Here is a 15,206-nt window from a genome sequence, read left to right as displayed (position 1 = left end):
AGTTAGCTTCAGTGAGCCTGACAGAGCTGCTTTTCTTTTATCTTCCTAACCTTGATGCTTACTCTGTTTGCATCAGCTGTAAACTACAGAGCAGACCAATGGAAGACGTAACTTTAAAACTAAAGCTCAGTTAGGTTATAGATTAAGAGAATCACTTACAAAGAAAAACATGTGTTGATATATAGAATAAAGCTCCTAAATCATCCTAAGGAAGACACAACTCACATCACAAGAACACTTTAAATTCATATAGGACCTTTTAAAGCACTTTATAGAAGTTATCCAGTTAACTCTCCTGACCATTTCTGTGAAGCATCAGATATTATCTGATATTTTTTCCAAAGGAGGCTAAAAGAAACAAAGGCACTAAAGTTACTCACTTTGCCAATGACATAGCTTCCTATTCCACAGCTAGTTTTTTAAAAGGTTTTACTTATTTATCTCTAGAGCAGCGGTTCTCAACCTGTGGGTCGCGACCCCTATGGGGGTCAAACAACCCTTTCACAGGGGTCGCCTAAGACCATTGGAAAACACATATATAATTACATACTGTTTTTGTGATTAATCACTATGCTTTAATTATGTTCAATTTGTAACAATGAAAATACATTCTGCATATCAGATATTTACATTATGATTCATAACAGTAGCAAAATTACAGTTATGAAGTAGCAACAAAAATAATTTATGGTTGGGGGTCACCACAACATGAGGAACTGTATTAAAGGGTCACGGCATTAGGAAGGTTGAGAACCACTGCTCTAGAGAGACAGGAAGGGAGAAAGAAAGAGAGGGAGAAACACATCGATGTGAGAAAGAAACATCAATGTGCTACATCTCATATGCGCCCCAACTGGGGATTGAACCCACAATCCATATAAATGCCCCGACCAGGAATCAAACATTCAATCTTTTGCTTTGCTTGGAGGATGCCCAACCAACTGAGCCACACCGGTCAGGGCCACATCTCATGTTTTTGTCTCATGAGAAATTATATTAACTGGGATGCCTCAGCCTTTTGAAAAAAAGTTTGACTTCCCACAAGATGTGAGTGCAGAGACAGTCTATTATCTTGCTTAGAATTTCACCTAATAACTTAGTTCAGTATTTTCCACACTGTAGGCACTCCATGTGTATTTGTTCAATGAATAAAAGCTATTAATGACGGCTATCAATTACTAGGGCTCATATATCAGGGGCTGTGCTAAGTGCATTACACATACCATTTCATTTAATCCTGCCAACAACTCAGAGGTAAGTAAATTATTAATTCTCATTTTACTGATGAGGAAACTAACTTGCTCAAGATTACCTCTGTTTAGGCCTTCTTTAAAGATCACCAATGTAGAAAAATACAACAGACTTGCAATAAGAAACTCTCCGTATATGTTCTCTATATATTCTATACCCTCTACCACCAGATCATAAGAGAAAAGGGAAATCACTTGCTGATATTTATATCTCTTATAATGCCTATAGTATAGTGTCTTAATCAATTATTGATCATCAAATGTTTTCTGAATAAAATGTAGAACTACATAAACAAATTATGCTTTAGTGTCTTCAACTGTAAAATGGAGATAAAGGAGCTTCAGTGGTTCACAAAGTTTGGTCCCTGGGTCTGGAAATTTTATCAGAAATACAAATTCTTAGGCCCCACCCAGACCTACTGAATCAAAAACTAGTGTTTTAACACATCTTCCAGGTGATTCTCATGCACACTTAAGTTTAAAAAAAAAAAAAAAAAAAAAGCAGGTCTACATTACTTGTAAGATAATTTTAAGAATTAGCCGAGATCAATAATGTGGAGCAGGGTGGGGCTTGGTTAGTACTTGGATGTGAGACCACCTGGGAGTACTGGATGCTGTCCGCTTTTTACCTAGAAATAAAGCTAACTAAGAATGTAAAAGAACTGTACTCAGAAATTATAAGACATTGAAGGAAAAATTGAAATAGATACAAATAAGTGAAAGTACATATCATGTTCATGGATAGGAAGCATTAACGTCATTAAAATGTCCATGCTACCCAAAGCAATCTATAGATTCAATATAATTGCTATCAGGATTCCAATGACACAGAACTAGAACAAATATTTCAAAAATTTATATAAAAGCACAAAAGGCACCACATAGCAATAGCAATCCTGAGAAAGAAGAACAAAGTTGGAGGAATTACACTACCTAATATCAAACTATACTATAAGGCCATAGTAATCAAAAAAGCATGGTACTGGCATAAAAACAGACGCATAGATCAATGGAACAGAACAGAGTGCCCAGAAATAAACCCATACCTTTATAGTCTATTAATGGTCAACAGAGGAAGCAAGCACATATAAATTGGCTAAAGATAGATTATTCAATAAATGGTGTGGGGAAAATTGGAGAGATATGTGCAGAAAAATGAAACTAGACCACCTTATTACACCACATGCAAGAATAAATTCAAAATAGATGAAAGACTTAAATGTCAGACCTGAAACCATAAAAACCCTAGAAGAAATCAGGCAGCAAAATCTCGGACATAGCTCATAGCAATATTTTATCAAAAAAATCTCCCCAGATAAGGGAAACAAAAGAAAAAATAAATAAATGGGACTACATCTAACTAAAGAAGTTTGTGCACAGCAGAGGAAAACATCAACAAAAGAAAAAGCAACCCACAGAATGGGAGAACATATTTGCCGATACATCTGATAAGGGGTTAATATCCAAAATTTATAAAGAACTCACAAAACTCAACACCAAAATAACAGACAACCCAATTAAAAAATGGGCAAAGGACCTGAATAGACACTTCTCCAAGGAGGACATACAGATGGCCAATAGACATATGAAAAGATGCTCAAAGTAACTAATTATGAGAGAAATGAAAATTAAAACCACAATTAGATAACAACTCATACCTGTCAGGATGGCTATCATCAATAAATCAACAAACAACAAGTGCTGGCCAGGATGTGGAGAAAGGGGAACTCTTTTGCACTGTTGGTGGAGATACCTCAAAAAATTAAAAATGGACATTTAGACCCAGCAATCCCACTTCTGGGAATATATCCAAAGGAACCTAAAACACTAATTTTAAAGAACATAAGCACCCTGTTCATTGCAGCATTATTTACAATCGCCAAGATATGGAAGATATGGAAGCGGCCCAAGTGTCCATCAGTAGATGAGTGGATAAAACAACTATACTATGGGACCTTTTCACAATTGAATACTACTTGGCCATAAAAAAGAAAAAAGTTTTACCCTTTGCAACAGTATGGATGGACCTGGAGAACACTATGCTAACTGAAATAAGCCAATCAGAGAAAGACAAATACCATATGATTTCTCTCATATGTAGAATCTAATGAACAAACTGAACTAACAAGCAAAATAGAGACAGACTCATAGATGGAGAGCTAAGGGAGGAATTAGGGGGTGAAGGGATTGAGAAAAAGGAAAATGGACTCATGGGCATGGACAGCAGTGTGGTGATTGTAGGGGACAAGGGGGTGTAACAGCACTACATGGTAATGGTAAAAAATACAAGAAAAATCATTAAAAACATAATGTGGAATCACCCTAAAAAGTGAAAGGTATATCATCACCATCACCATCACCATTAAAAGAGTAAATTTCATTCCTTTGAAAAAGCTTAGTGATTTTGCTAAATCCAGATGAAAATAAACATCAGAAATAAAATAGATCATGAAATACTTTTTAAATAATATATTGTTCTAGATTTAATTTGAATGATGGGACAGCATTCATGGATCCAAAGAAAAAGATGACTATGAGCCATAAAGTTTTACAAAGAAATCTGATAATCTGGTTATATGGCAGTTCAACCCAGAGAATCTGACAAGTTGCACAGGCTTCTTACCTGACCAGTGACCAGTGGAGATGCCAGCTCTGTCTGTGCAGGTCTCACTTACAGGTCTAAACACCGTTTCCCAACCACCAGTAGCATAGCGCCAGTTCTGAGATTCCAAGATAAGTGTTCGCTGGGTGCCATATGCAATCATGAAGCAGTAGACCACATGATGCAGTTGACAGCCATAGCCACAGCCTTTGTTGATATTACACACTAGCTTCTTGGCTTTGCTGCAGTCCTTGGGATTCTGCCAGGAAGGAAGAGAAACAAAGGTGAAGGTAAGCTACACAGAGCGACTTCTCTTCACAGGTGATAGTGCATAAATCATAAGACAGGACTGGTCCAGTATATTTTATAAAGCAAAGAATACAGCTTTAAAAACTGAATTTCAAAGAAACTGTATGTGTATACTTAGGGGGGTGGCAGTAAAAAAAAAAAGTTACTTTGGAAACATCACTAAACAGATACGAAATTAAGCAGTTACATTTAAAAGAATACTCTTTCACTTTTCTATCATGTAGAACATTCAAGTGTGATCATCTGTGAACTCAAAGTTGCATATATTGAGATTTTTAAAAGGAAATTAAAAAGTTCATTTATTTCAGTTTCAATTCAGCATTCTGGGTATATCTTCCCTGATGAAACTCAAATCATCTTAAAGAAAATATTATAATATACCTTTTAATTCCACCTGTCTCCAAAGTTCTAGATGTCACAAAGAAAATCATTATGGAAGTAAAGCCACTGAATAAAAAGATATCTGAATTCAACAATTACAAAATATCAGTCATGGGACTTAAAAAAAATCAATTTTGATAGCTGCTGGGAATTTTCACAATAAAATACAGAACGTATTCTATAGTAACTGTCTTGAAAATTTGATATGCCACTTTTTAATCAGAACGGTCATTTTCTTATTTGTATATTTGCTATAAGATGAATAGGAAGTGATTAAAACACTTAATACTATTTAACAGTGGGTGCAATGTCTTTGCTAATATGAGAATTTCCTTTTTCTACTCTAACATCAATTTTGCTATAACTTATATGAGCTGTTGCTAAATATCCCTAAGTGTAGGGAACCACTCCTCGTGGTTTAGGGAACTGTAGCCCCAGCCTGAGCATGACTGCCGCCGGCATTCCAGCTGTGCTTGTCTTTAAGTCTCAACATAAGGCTGTGTGTGCAGCATGACTGAAAACCACTCAGAGGGTTTCCATGGGAATTGGATTTAAAGAATGCTTCTTATGCTTTAGAACTTGCTCTGCTTTTCTTATCTCTTAGTTAAGTATAAACAATCTCTAGCAAGGAATGTATGAAACCTTGCACCTATTGCCAGTGTGGCGTCAAGATGTTTGATAGACCCTGACACAGACTGGTCACTGTACCCTCTGTACTAGTTCACATAATCTGTTACTGTCAACTGTAATCCTAATGCCTCCAAACTACTGATAATTCATGAATCTTGACCTTGTATCTCTCATGTGTATCCTCCTCAACAAAAGGCATGACGGAAGAAGGTCTAATTGCTGGTCTCCACTAGAGAGAGCAGTCACCTTCCTTCCCCCAGACATAATAAAATGTCCTGGGTAAAAGCCTGTTCATCAGACATAATTAAGTGTCCTGGGTAAAAGTTTGTTCCGCTGTGGTCACAGAGCAGCTTCCAAACGAGCCTAGGGTGTTGTGAGGCACATCCACCTCACCTAAGCATCTTAGTTCTTCAAATAAAAATTTGTTTTGACAAGGACTCCTTAGCCTGAAAGGTTTTTCAAGCTGTTTTGTCTGAAAGGGAAGAGAAAGAGTGGATGTCTTAAGGAACAGAATCTTCTGTTCCAGAAAGCAAGAAGCAAAGTAACTACTTCTCAATTATATGAGCCTTGAATAAAGCAGTCACCAAATCACAAATCTCCCACTATTTTCTAAGCATATTATCTGTTCTGTCAAGTTGAGAGATCCCTAGAACAAAAGCTAGGACAATGAGGCCATAAAAATGTGACTGAAGGGAAAAATGCAAATTTCTTTCAGAAGAGGTTACCTTCCACATTCCAACATGCCACTGCAGGCCAGCCTTTTAATATCAAAGCAGAACCTGTACCAGCGATTTTCAACCTTTTTCATCTCACATAAACTAATTACTAAAATTTTGTGGCACAAAAAAAGTTTTTTTTTTTTGCTGATCTGACAAAAAATGTAGGTATAATTTTGATTCATTCACACCAGACAGCTATTGTGTTAGCTGCCGTCATTTTTTATTTGACAACCTAAGGGAAAAGAGGACAGTTCCCCTGACTAAATAGTCAGGTACTGAATGCTTTAAAACTTCTTGCAGCAAACCGGTTGAAAATCGCTGACTTATACCCTCAAGAGCCTTCTGAAGAGTTAACAGTTCTATGACTCCAAGAGAGCCCGGATAAAATTCAGCAAGAATTGGTCACTACTATTTCTCCAGTCAAGTACTACATTTGCTGATCTTTTCATTTAAGACCCTGAACTCATGACAGACTGCTACGGCAATTAAGATTCTCATTCTAGTTATAACACAACATATTTGAGAGGCACAGAGGGCTGTGATGTTATGGGTACAGAGAGACCGATATAATTTACTTTCTGAACAACATTATACAAGGACCCTGAAAATAAACATCATTCTGAAACTGATACAAAGTTTTATTATTAACTCAATAAGTTAATAATAACTCAACAAGAAAGCAAATCAATATTATAAAATGGTACACCTGAAACCTATAGGATTTTATTAACAATGTCAACCCAGTAAGTTCAATTTAAAAAGAAAGCAAATAAGGAACACTGTCATGTCAGATTTTTCATGTTTAGTGTAAGAAATACACTTTAATCTCTAAAACTCATATAAATGAAAATGTCCTTCATATAGTTTTTAATAAATATTTTCTTTTAGAACAGTTCATAGATGTGCAAAATTATTACAAAGATAGTACAGATATCCCAAATACCTCACATCCAGTTTCCCCTATTATTTATTTTCATTAGTCTTCATGTTTTTTAAGAAAACAAAAGTGAGGGCACATAATAAAAACCTGTGACCTTTAGTTTTGAAACTAAAGATTTATTTAAAAGATTGCTCACTTCTGTATTTACGAAAAGCATATATACTGTATTTCTTAGGAGACGAGTTAAACCACAGCCGTTATTAAATGACTTTGGCACTGCTAGGATACAGAGGTTTCCACGGCCTTCACTTAATAAGTTAATAGTAATTGTGGGTTAATGATGTCATATTACAAAAAAAAAAAAATGTAGTACTGATTCCATGGCTTTTAAATTGAATCATAGATAAAGCCTTTTGCCATGACTATTTACACTTTCCATACACACAAATAAAAGCCTCTTTAGAGGAAAATTTTCCAGCCACAATGTAATTTCCCTCACTTCTCTGCCTGGTAACTACAGACCAAAAACATTGCACAAAAAAGCTAAACTAAAAAAATGAAAAAACATTTAGTCAAAGAAGCTAAAACATAATATCTCCAGGCATCTCTTGCAAAGAGTAAATGTTTAATAAACTATTATTAGTTCTACTGAATTTCATGTACACAGACAAAAGTGATGTCAGTTTTTGGTGGGGAGAACACTTAAAATCAGCTCTTAGCCAATTTCAAGTATACAATACAGTACTGTTAACTACACTCACCATGCTGTACGTTACATCTCTAGAGCTTATCCCACATAATCAACCGAACCTTCGTACCCTTTGACCAATATCTCTTCATTTCCTCCACCTCCCTGCCCCTGGTAACTACTGTTCTACTCTGTTTATTATGAACTTGACTCATTTAGATTGCACATGTAAGTGAAGTCATGCAGTATTTGTCTTTTGTCTTATTTCATTTTAGCACAATATCTTCCAGGTTCGTTTGTGTTGTCACCAATAGCAAGATTTTCTTCAATATTATGGCTGAATAACATCCTATTACACATGAGCTTACACAGGCACATGTGCACACACACACACACTTTTCTTTATCCACTCATCCATTGATAGTGTAGCACATAGGTTGTTTCCATTATCTTGGCAATTGTGAACAATATTGCAATGAACATGGGGGTGCAGATGTCTTTTCCAGACAGTGATTTCATTTCCTTTGGATATATATACTAAGTAGTGGGATTACTGTATAATATGGTAGCTCTATTTATTTGTAAAGAAATTTCTGTACTGTTTTCCATAACAACAATACCACCAACAGCGCCTGAGGGTTCCCTCTTCTCCACATCCTCAACACTTATCTTTTGTCTTTTTGATAATAGCCCTTCTAACAGGTAATACACATTGTGGTTTTGATTTGCATTTCACTGATGCTTAATGACCTGTTGAGCATTGATATGTCTTCTTTTAAGGAATATTAATTAAGGTCCTAAGTTCATATTGGGTGCTATCGTTGTTGTTTTGCTATTAATATTAAGTTCCTTATATATTCTGGATGTTAGGCCTTTATCAGATATCGTCGGCAGCCGTCCGTCTCGAGAGACGATGGTGTAGCTTCTTAAGAGTCTATCTGCATCACCGAGAGTGGCTGTGCAGTCCAACTCGGGAGTGACACGGTATCTGTCTCCTCCCGTGTTGAATCGACATCTTGTGATGACGCTGGAGTGTCCTCTCCAGTGAAGCTGAAGCTACAGAGCCTGGGCAGGGTGATATGGAGGGTCTGCTGTTGCCCATGCAGCAGACCCCCCCTCTCTTCGCAGCTGAAGGGTCCAAGGGAAAGACGGAGTCAATACAGCTTGGCTTCAGGTGCGCCGCAGGAGTTGCCGGTGTTGACTACAACGTCAAACCGCCTTAGGGACTCCGGCTCCGGATTTTCTGTCGGGGTTTACTCCCTTAGCCTTTCCCCTGAAGAGGTATGCCGCAAGGCAGCGGAGGTTTTTTGGAGTCAAGAGTTTTCCTTCTCTGATGTGCCCTGACTGGAAGATCGAACCAACGACACTTAGCTCGCAGGACGATGCTCAATCCACTGAGCCAAACCAGCCAGGGTATTATCAGATATATGGTTTGCAATATTTTCCCTCATTTCATAGACTGCCTTTTCATTTTGTTCATTATTTCGTCTGCTGTGCAGAAGCTTTTCAGTTTGATGTAGTCCCATTTATTGATTTTTACTTTTGTTGCTTGTGCTTTTGGTGTCATATCTAAAAAAATATCACTGCCAAGACCAAGGTCAAGGAGCTTTTTCCCTATGTGTTTTTCTAGTCTTTTAACGCTTGAAGAACTTATATTTAAAGGTTAAAAATCCAAATCCTGGGGATTTTTCCAGGCTCCTCTCTAACAACATTCCTTCTGTAGGGAAGACTTAAGCCATAGAGATAGCTCTTAATTCCAATAAAGAGAGGTCAGTAAAAAAAAAAAAAAAAAGGAATGAGCCAGGTGTGTTAAATTTTATTGTGCTTTTTGTATGCTCTAATCATAACACTAAACAATTTTCAATTTGTTTATTTAAACATTTTGCAACATATAGCTTTGTGTGTTGGTAATGAAGAAAAGATTCACTAACAATGTGGTGAAAGCACTTCATTATACTTGGAAACAATCTGATTTTTTTTTCTCTAAAATTATTGTCAAAACCAAAGCAAAAAGGTAATGAAGCAAATAAGAGAACTGAAATACCACATAGTGGTAATTAAAATGAAAACTCTGGGCATAGTTAATAATCATGAAAGAGAAAGTTAAAAAACATTCTCATTTTTAAAAGCCAAGACCAGAAATTATTGCCTCTTAACATACTAAACAAGAATATTTTCATAGCAAAGTTAAGATAGTATCAAGGTGTCCTTTCCACCTCTCTAGTAGAGAAGAGTCCATTGCAAGTACTAAGGACAACACAATACCTGAGGCACAATTAGGCTCCTACGTGCTTCAGGAAATCAATTTCCCCGTGGGTAATTTATAAAACTTCAAGTGCGAATACTTAATGGAGAAAAGATATCAAGATACATAGTTTACAGAATGCTATCCTGACAGACTGAAGCAAAGGCAGACAATTACTATACAGTTATAGAGGAGGAAAGCCTATCTTTGTAAGTACAGCAGCAATTGGCCTGTTTTAAATGCATTTTCAAGACTTTTGCTCTTTCTGAGAAGTCTCAATTGAAAATTTTAAAGCCATTAAAAAAAAAAGATGAAAACTTTACTAATTCAGTAGAATGCAAATAATAAATGTGGCACATTTCTTCCACTGCGGGTCTTTGAGACAATGTTCTGTCATCTCTGGATATTCCATGTGGTCTCTAAAAATTATCTACCCCAGAGTCAAGAGATGTGTACACCAGAGCAATCTTGGTAGTATTTTCTGCTATCATATGGGTCAAAAGGAAAGGCAGAGAAAGAATTAGATGCAGCCAAGTCTAATTCTCTCATTCAAGAATCTAACATAAACAAACCTCCTTCCAATGCTAGAAAATTTTAAGTTACCCAAGGAACCAGATTCTGCTAATCCTACATAAATGCACATAAGATCTCATCAAGCACCTTCAATTTTTCTCTGTAAGTTTACAGCCTGATACCCTGAGCTGAGAACCAGCTTAACTGGCCATGTTAAAAATAGCTAGCATGCTTACAAAATTAAGGTTGAATTTCAGAAAGGTCCTCCACCATCATTTTACTTAACAGGACTCATCAAGCTCTTCCTCAAAACCAAAACACAGGATGATATGATGGGTACTCTTTAAACAAAAAAAGGAGAGAGAAGGGAAAGGGGGTGAGGAGGTAGTAGTATAGAAAAGGGTGAAGAAGGGAAGGGGGGAAATAGAGAAAGAAAGAGAGCCAAAAAATGGGGAAGAGGGAATGAGGAAGAAAAGAGACAGGGAAAAGCAGGAGAAAAGTAAAAGCAAGCTCCAGAATGACTAGTCTTGTTTTACTAATAGGATCAAAAGATGAAGGAGAGAACAGACACAAGAGAAACCCTCGTTAAAACTTTGTTCTTGTACAGAGGCTGCTGCAGATGTTTCGTTTTGCTTTAAATAAAAGTCAGAGTAATCTCCATCATTTTGCCAGCTCTTTCATTCTGCTAAGTGCTACTCTTCTAGGTACTACTGGTACTTATAGCATTTGTCTATGCACTGCTTTTTGTTTTCGTTTTTTAAATCAAACCATTAACAATAATTAAACCAGATGTCTAATCTTGCTACCTCTTCTGGATAGAGGCTTTGTTGCATTTCTCTGCAGCTACCTATGCACCGAGAATCCAATGTTAACTGAGCAGAAATTTCTTTGGGCTCTTCAGTTCTTGCTATTTATTTAATTTTTTAATTTAAAAGTATCCTTTCTCACTGCTTCAGTTTAATAGTGCTCTTACACTAGTTCTCTAACACTGTTTTTGTTGTTTACTTTCAAATAATTGAGGAACCCACAGTAAGTTGCAAAAACAATACAGTTACCGTGTACCTTCCACAGTTTCCCCCAATGAGAACATCTTACTTAACATTAGGAAATTGACATTCCACAATATTATTAACTAAAATATAGGCATTATTTGGATTTAGCCAGTTTTTACATGCACCCTTTTTGTGGTGGTATAGTATTATCATACCCCTGGCTGGTTTGGCTCAGTGGATTGAGCGTCGGCCTGCGAGCTAAGTATCGCTGGTTCGATCTTCCAGTCAGGGCACATCAGAGAAGGAAAACTCTGACTCCAAAAAACCTCCGCTGCCTTGCGGCATACCTCTTCAGGGCAAAGGCTAAGGGAGTAAACCCCGACAGAAAATCCGGAGCCGGAGTCCCTAAGGCGGTTTGACGTTGTAGTCAACACCGGCAACTCCTGCGGCGCACCTGAAACCAAGCTGTATTGACTCCGTCTTTCCCTTGGACCCTTCAGCTGCGAAGAGAGGGGAGGTCTGCTGCATGGGCAACAGCAGACCCTCCATATCACCCTGCCCAGGCTCTGTAGCTTCAGCTTCACTGGAGAGGACACTCCAGTGTCATCGCAAGATGTCGATTCAACACGGGAGGAGACAGATACCGTGTCACTCCCGAGTCGGACTGCACAGCCATTCTCGGCGGTGCAGATAGACTCTTAAGAAGTTACACCATCGTCTCTCGAGACGGACGGCTGCCGCCGCCGAGTATTATCAAATTTTATAATATGTACAGACGCATGTAGCCACTACCACAATCAGGACACAAACTGCTACATCAAAACAGAAATCCTCTTATACCACCTCCGTTATAGGCATACCTTCCTCAAACCTTAATCTCTAGAAACTGATCTGCGCTCCATTGGAATCAGGCAATATTTGGCCTTTTGAAACTGGCTTTTTAAAAATTATCACTTAGCTTAATGCTCTTTGAGACTTGCCCAAGTTATTGTGTGTATCAACAGTTTATCCCTTTTTATTACTGAATAGTATTCTGTTCATGGACTATACCAGTGTATTCATCCATTGGAGGACATTTGGGTTCTTAGGTTTCAGTTATTACAAATGAAGTTGCTATGTATGTGAGTGTACAGATTTTTGCATGGGCATGGGTTTTTATTTCTCTAAGATAAATATACAGGAGTATAATTGCTGGATCATACTGTAAGGGTAGGTTTAACTTTATAGCAAACTACCAAAGTGTTCTCCAAAATGGCTGTATCATTTTACATTAGTATGAGAGAGCTGGTTGCTCTACATTCTTGGTATTTTTGCATTAGCCATTTGTATAGGTATTAGTGGTATCTCATCACGTCTTTAAGTTGCATTCCCCTAGTAATGATTTTGAACATCATTTCATGTGTGTACTTGTCAACTTTGGTAAAGTTGTCTTTTCAAAACTTTTGCCCATTTTCTAATTGGATCGTTTCTTACTGTTGAGATTAGAGAGTTTTTAACACAATCTGGATATAAGACCTTTGTTGGATATGTGATTTGCAAAGAATTTCTCTCCAATTCTATGGCTTGTCTTTTCTCCCTCCTCAACACAGTCATTCATAGATCAAAATTTTTAAATTTTGACAAAGCTTAATTTATTGATTTTTTTTCTTTATGAACCATTATTTTGGTGTCAGATTTAAGAAATTTTAGCTTAAGTCACAAAGATTCTTTACAACACTTTCCTCTAGCAGCTTTATAGTTTTACATATGATAATTATTTTATACTGGATTTACTACTTAAGTTAATTTTATATAAAGTGTAAGGTTTAGATCAAGTTTCTTTTTTTCCCTACAAGATGTCCAATTATTTCAATACTATTTATTGAAAAGACTGTTTCCTCCATTGAACTGCTTTTGCACCTTTCTCAATTGTCCACTCATAGGTATATATTCGAAAGTGATAAAAACTGATACTCAAATACATGGAGAAGAAGCATGTCTATAGCAGTGCTATTCCCAGGTAGCAAAAGGTGAAAATAGCCCAAATGTCCATTACCAAATGAATGGATGAAAAAATTCTGTAAACACATATAATGGAGTATTATTCAGCCATAAAAAGAAATGAAGTACTAATACATGCTATAACATGGATGAAACTCGAAAACATTATGCTAAGTGAAAGAAGCCAGACATAAAAGGTCACATATTGTATGATTTCATTTATATAAAATATTCAGAATAGGTAAATCGATAGAGAATACAGACTGGTGGTTTCCAGGGGTTGAGGGAAAGTAGAATGGGGGAAAAGGGGAGCAACTACTTAATGGCTATCAAGTTTTCTTTTGAGTTGGTGAAATTTTGGAACTAGATAGAACTGGTGATTGCACAGCCATGTGAATGCATGAGGTATCACTGAATTTTTCACTTTAAGATGGTCTATTTTATGTTATGTAAATTTCACATCAATGGGGAAAAAAAACAAGTTAGCATACTTATGTGGGTCTATTTTGGACTCTATGCTGTTCCATTGATATACATAAGTCTACCCCTCCTCCAATACCATATATTACTTTAATAACTATAGCTGTATTGTAAGTCTTCATATTAGAAAATGATTCTCCCAACTTTATTCTTCTTTATCAAAATTGCTTTAGTTATTTTAGTTCCTTTGGAATCAATCTATATATAAAAAGAAAAAAGAGCTTGCTGGGATTTTCATAGGAATTGTGTTAGCCTATGGGTCAATTTGGAAAGAACTGACATCTTTTCTACGTTGAGTTTTGCAACTCATGAATAGGATTATGTCTGTTCATTCATTTAGGTCTTGACTTATTTCATCAGCAATTGAAAAGTATCTTCACCTAAGTATTGCATTTTCATTTTTTAGAGCAACTGCAAATGGCACTGAGTCTTAAAATTTTGCTTTCCAATTGCTTCTTGCTAGGATGTAAAGATATGATTAGTTATAGTGTGCTCATTATACATCTTGTGATTTTGTTAAATTCACTTATTTGCTCTATGAGTTTATTTTTAAGTAGTTATTAATGTTTTTAGTAGATTACTTGAGATTTTCCTTGTAGACAATCATGCACCTGCAAATAGGGATATTTTCTTTCTTTCTACTACATATGTCATTTATTTCCGTGTCTTGCCTTATTGCACTGCATAGAATCTCCAATGATGTGTTGAAAAGGTGTGGTGATAGTGCTCATCCTTGCATCATTCCTAACATAAGGTGAAAAGCATTTAGTCTCTCATCACTAAGTGTGATGTTCACCTATTGACTGTTTATTATACCTACAGGCTGTGAAGCCATCTGATCCTGTACTTTTGCATGTTGAGAGATCTTTTTTTAAAAGATTTTGTTTATTTATTTTTAGAAAAAGGGCAAGGGAGGGAGTAAGAGAAGGAAAGAAACATCAGTGTGTGGTTCCCTCTCATACGCCCCCAACCGGGGACCTGGCCTGCAATCCAGGCCTGTGCCTTGACTGGGAATCGAACCGGCAACCCTTTGGTTCGCAGGCCGGCACTCGATCCACTGAGTCACACCAGTCAGGGCAGGAGTGTTTTGATTACCACTTCAATTTCATTGGTAGTAATGGGTCTGTTTAGATTTTCTAATTCTTCCTGGTTCAGTCTTGAGAGGCTACATGTTTCTAAAAATTTGTCCATTTCTTCTAGATTGTAAAATTTGTTCGCATATAATTGTTCCTAGTATTCTTTAATAATTCTTTGTATTTGCTTTGTTGGTTGTAAATTCTTTCATTTATCATTTTATTGGGCTCTCTTTTTTCTTGATAAGTTTGGTTAAAGGTTTGTTGATTTTATTCAATTTTTCAAAGAACCAGCTCTTAGTTTCATTGCTCTTTTCTATTGTATTTTTTTTTTAAATTTCTATTTCATTTATTTACTCTGATCTTAATTATTTCCTTCCTTTTGTTTACTTTGGGTTTTATATGTCCTTTTCCTACTTCTTTAGGTGTAAAATTAGGTTATTTGAAATTTTTTTATGTGTTTG

At 36.5% G+C, this 15,206-nt stretch overlaps 1 protein-coding gene across 5 annotated transcripts in view; it reads right to left on the bottom strand.

Moving 5' to 3' along the window:
* Positions 1-15,206, bottom strand: part of FUT8 (fucosyltransferase 8) — a 293,901-nt gene that overhangs the window by 26,054 nt on the left and 252,641 nt on the right. For all 5 annotated transcript variants that reach the window (XM_090271000.1, XM_090271001.1, XM_090270999.1 and 2 more), the window contains one exon: positions 3,874-4,111. In XM_090271000.1, the coding sequence (XP_090127126.1) occupies positions 3,874-4,111 (238 nt within the window). The remainder of the gene's footprint in view (positions 1-3,873; positions 4,112-15,206) is intronic.

Source organism: Furipterus horrens, unplaced genomic scaffold, assembly GCF_987537825.1.
Source record: "Furipterus horrens unplaced genomic scaffold, mFurHor1.1.pri manual_scaffold_3, whole genome shotgun sequence".
Lineage (NCBI taxonomy): Eukaryota > Metazoa > Chordata > Mammalia > Chiroptera > Furipteridae > Furipterus > Furipterus horrens.
Note: the sequence above shows the minus strand (reverse complement) of the source record. Positions and strands in the feature narration are given on the sequence as shown.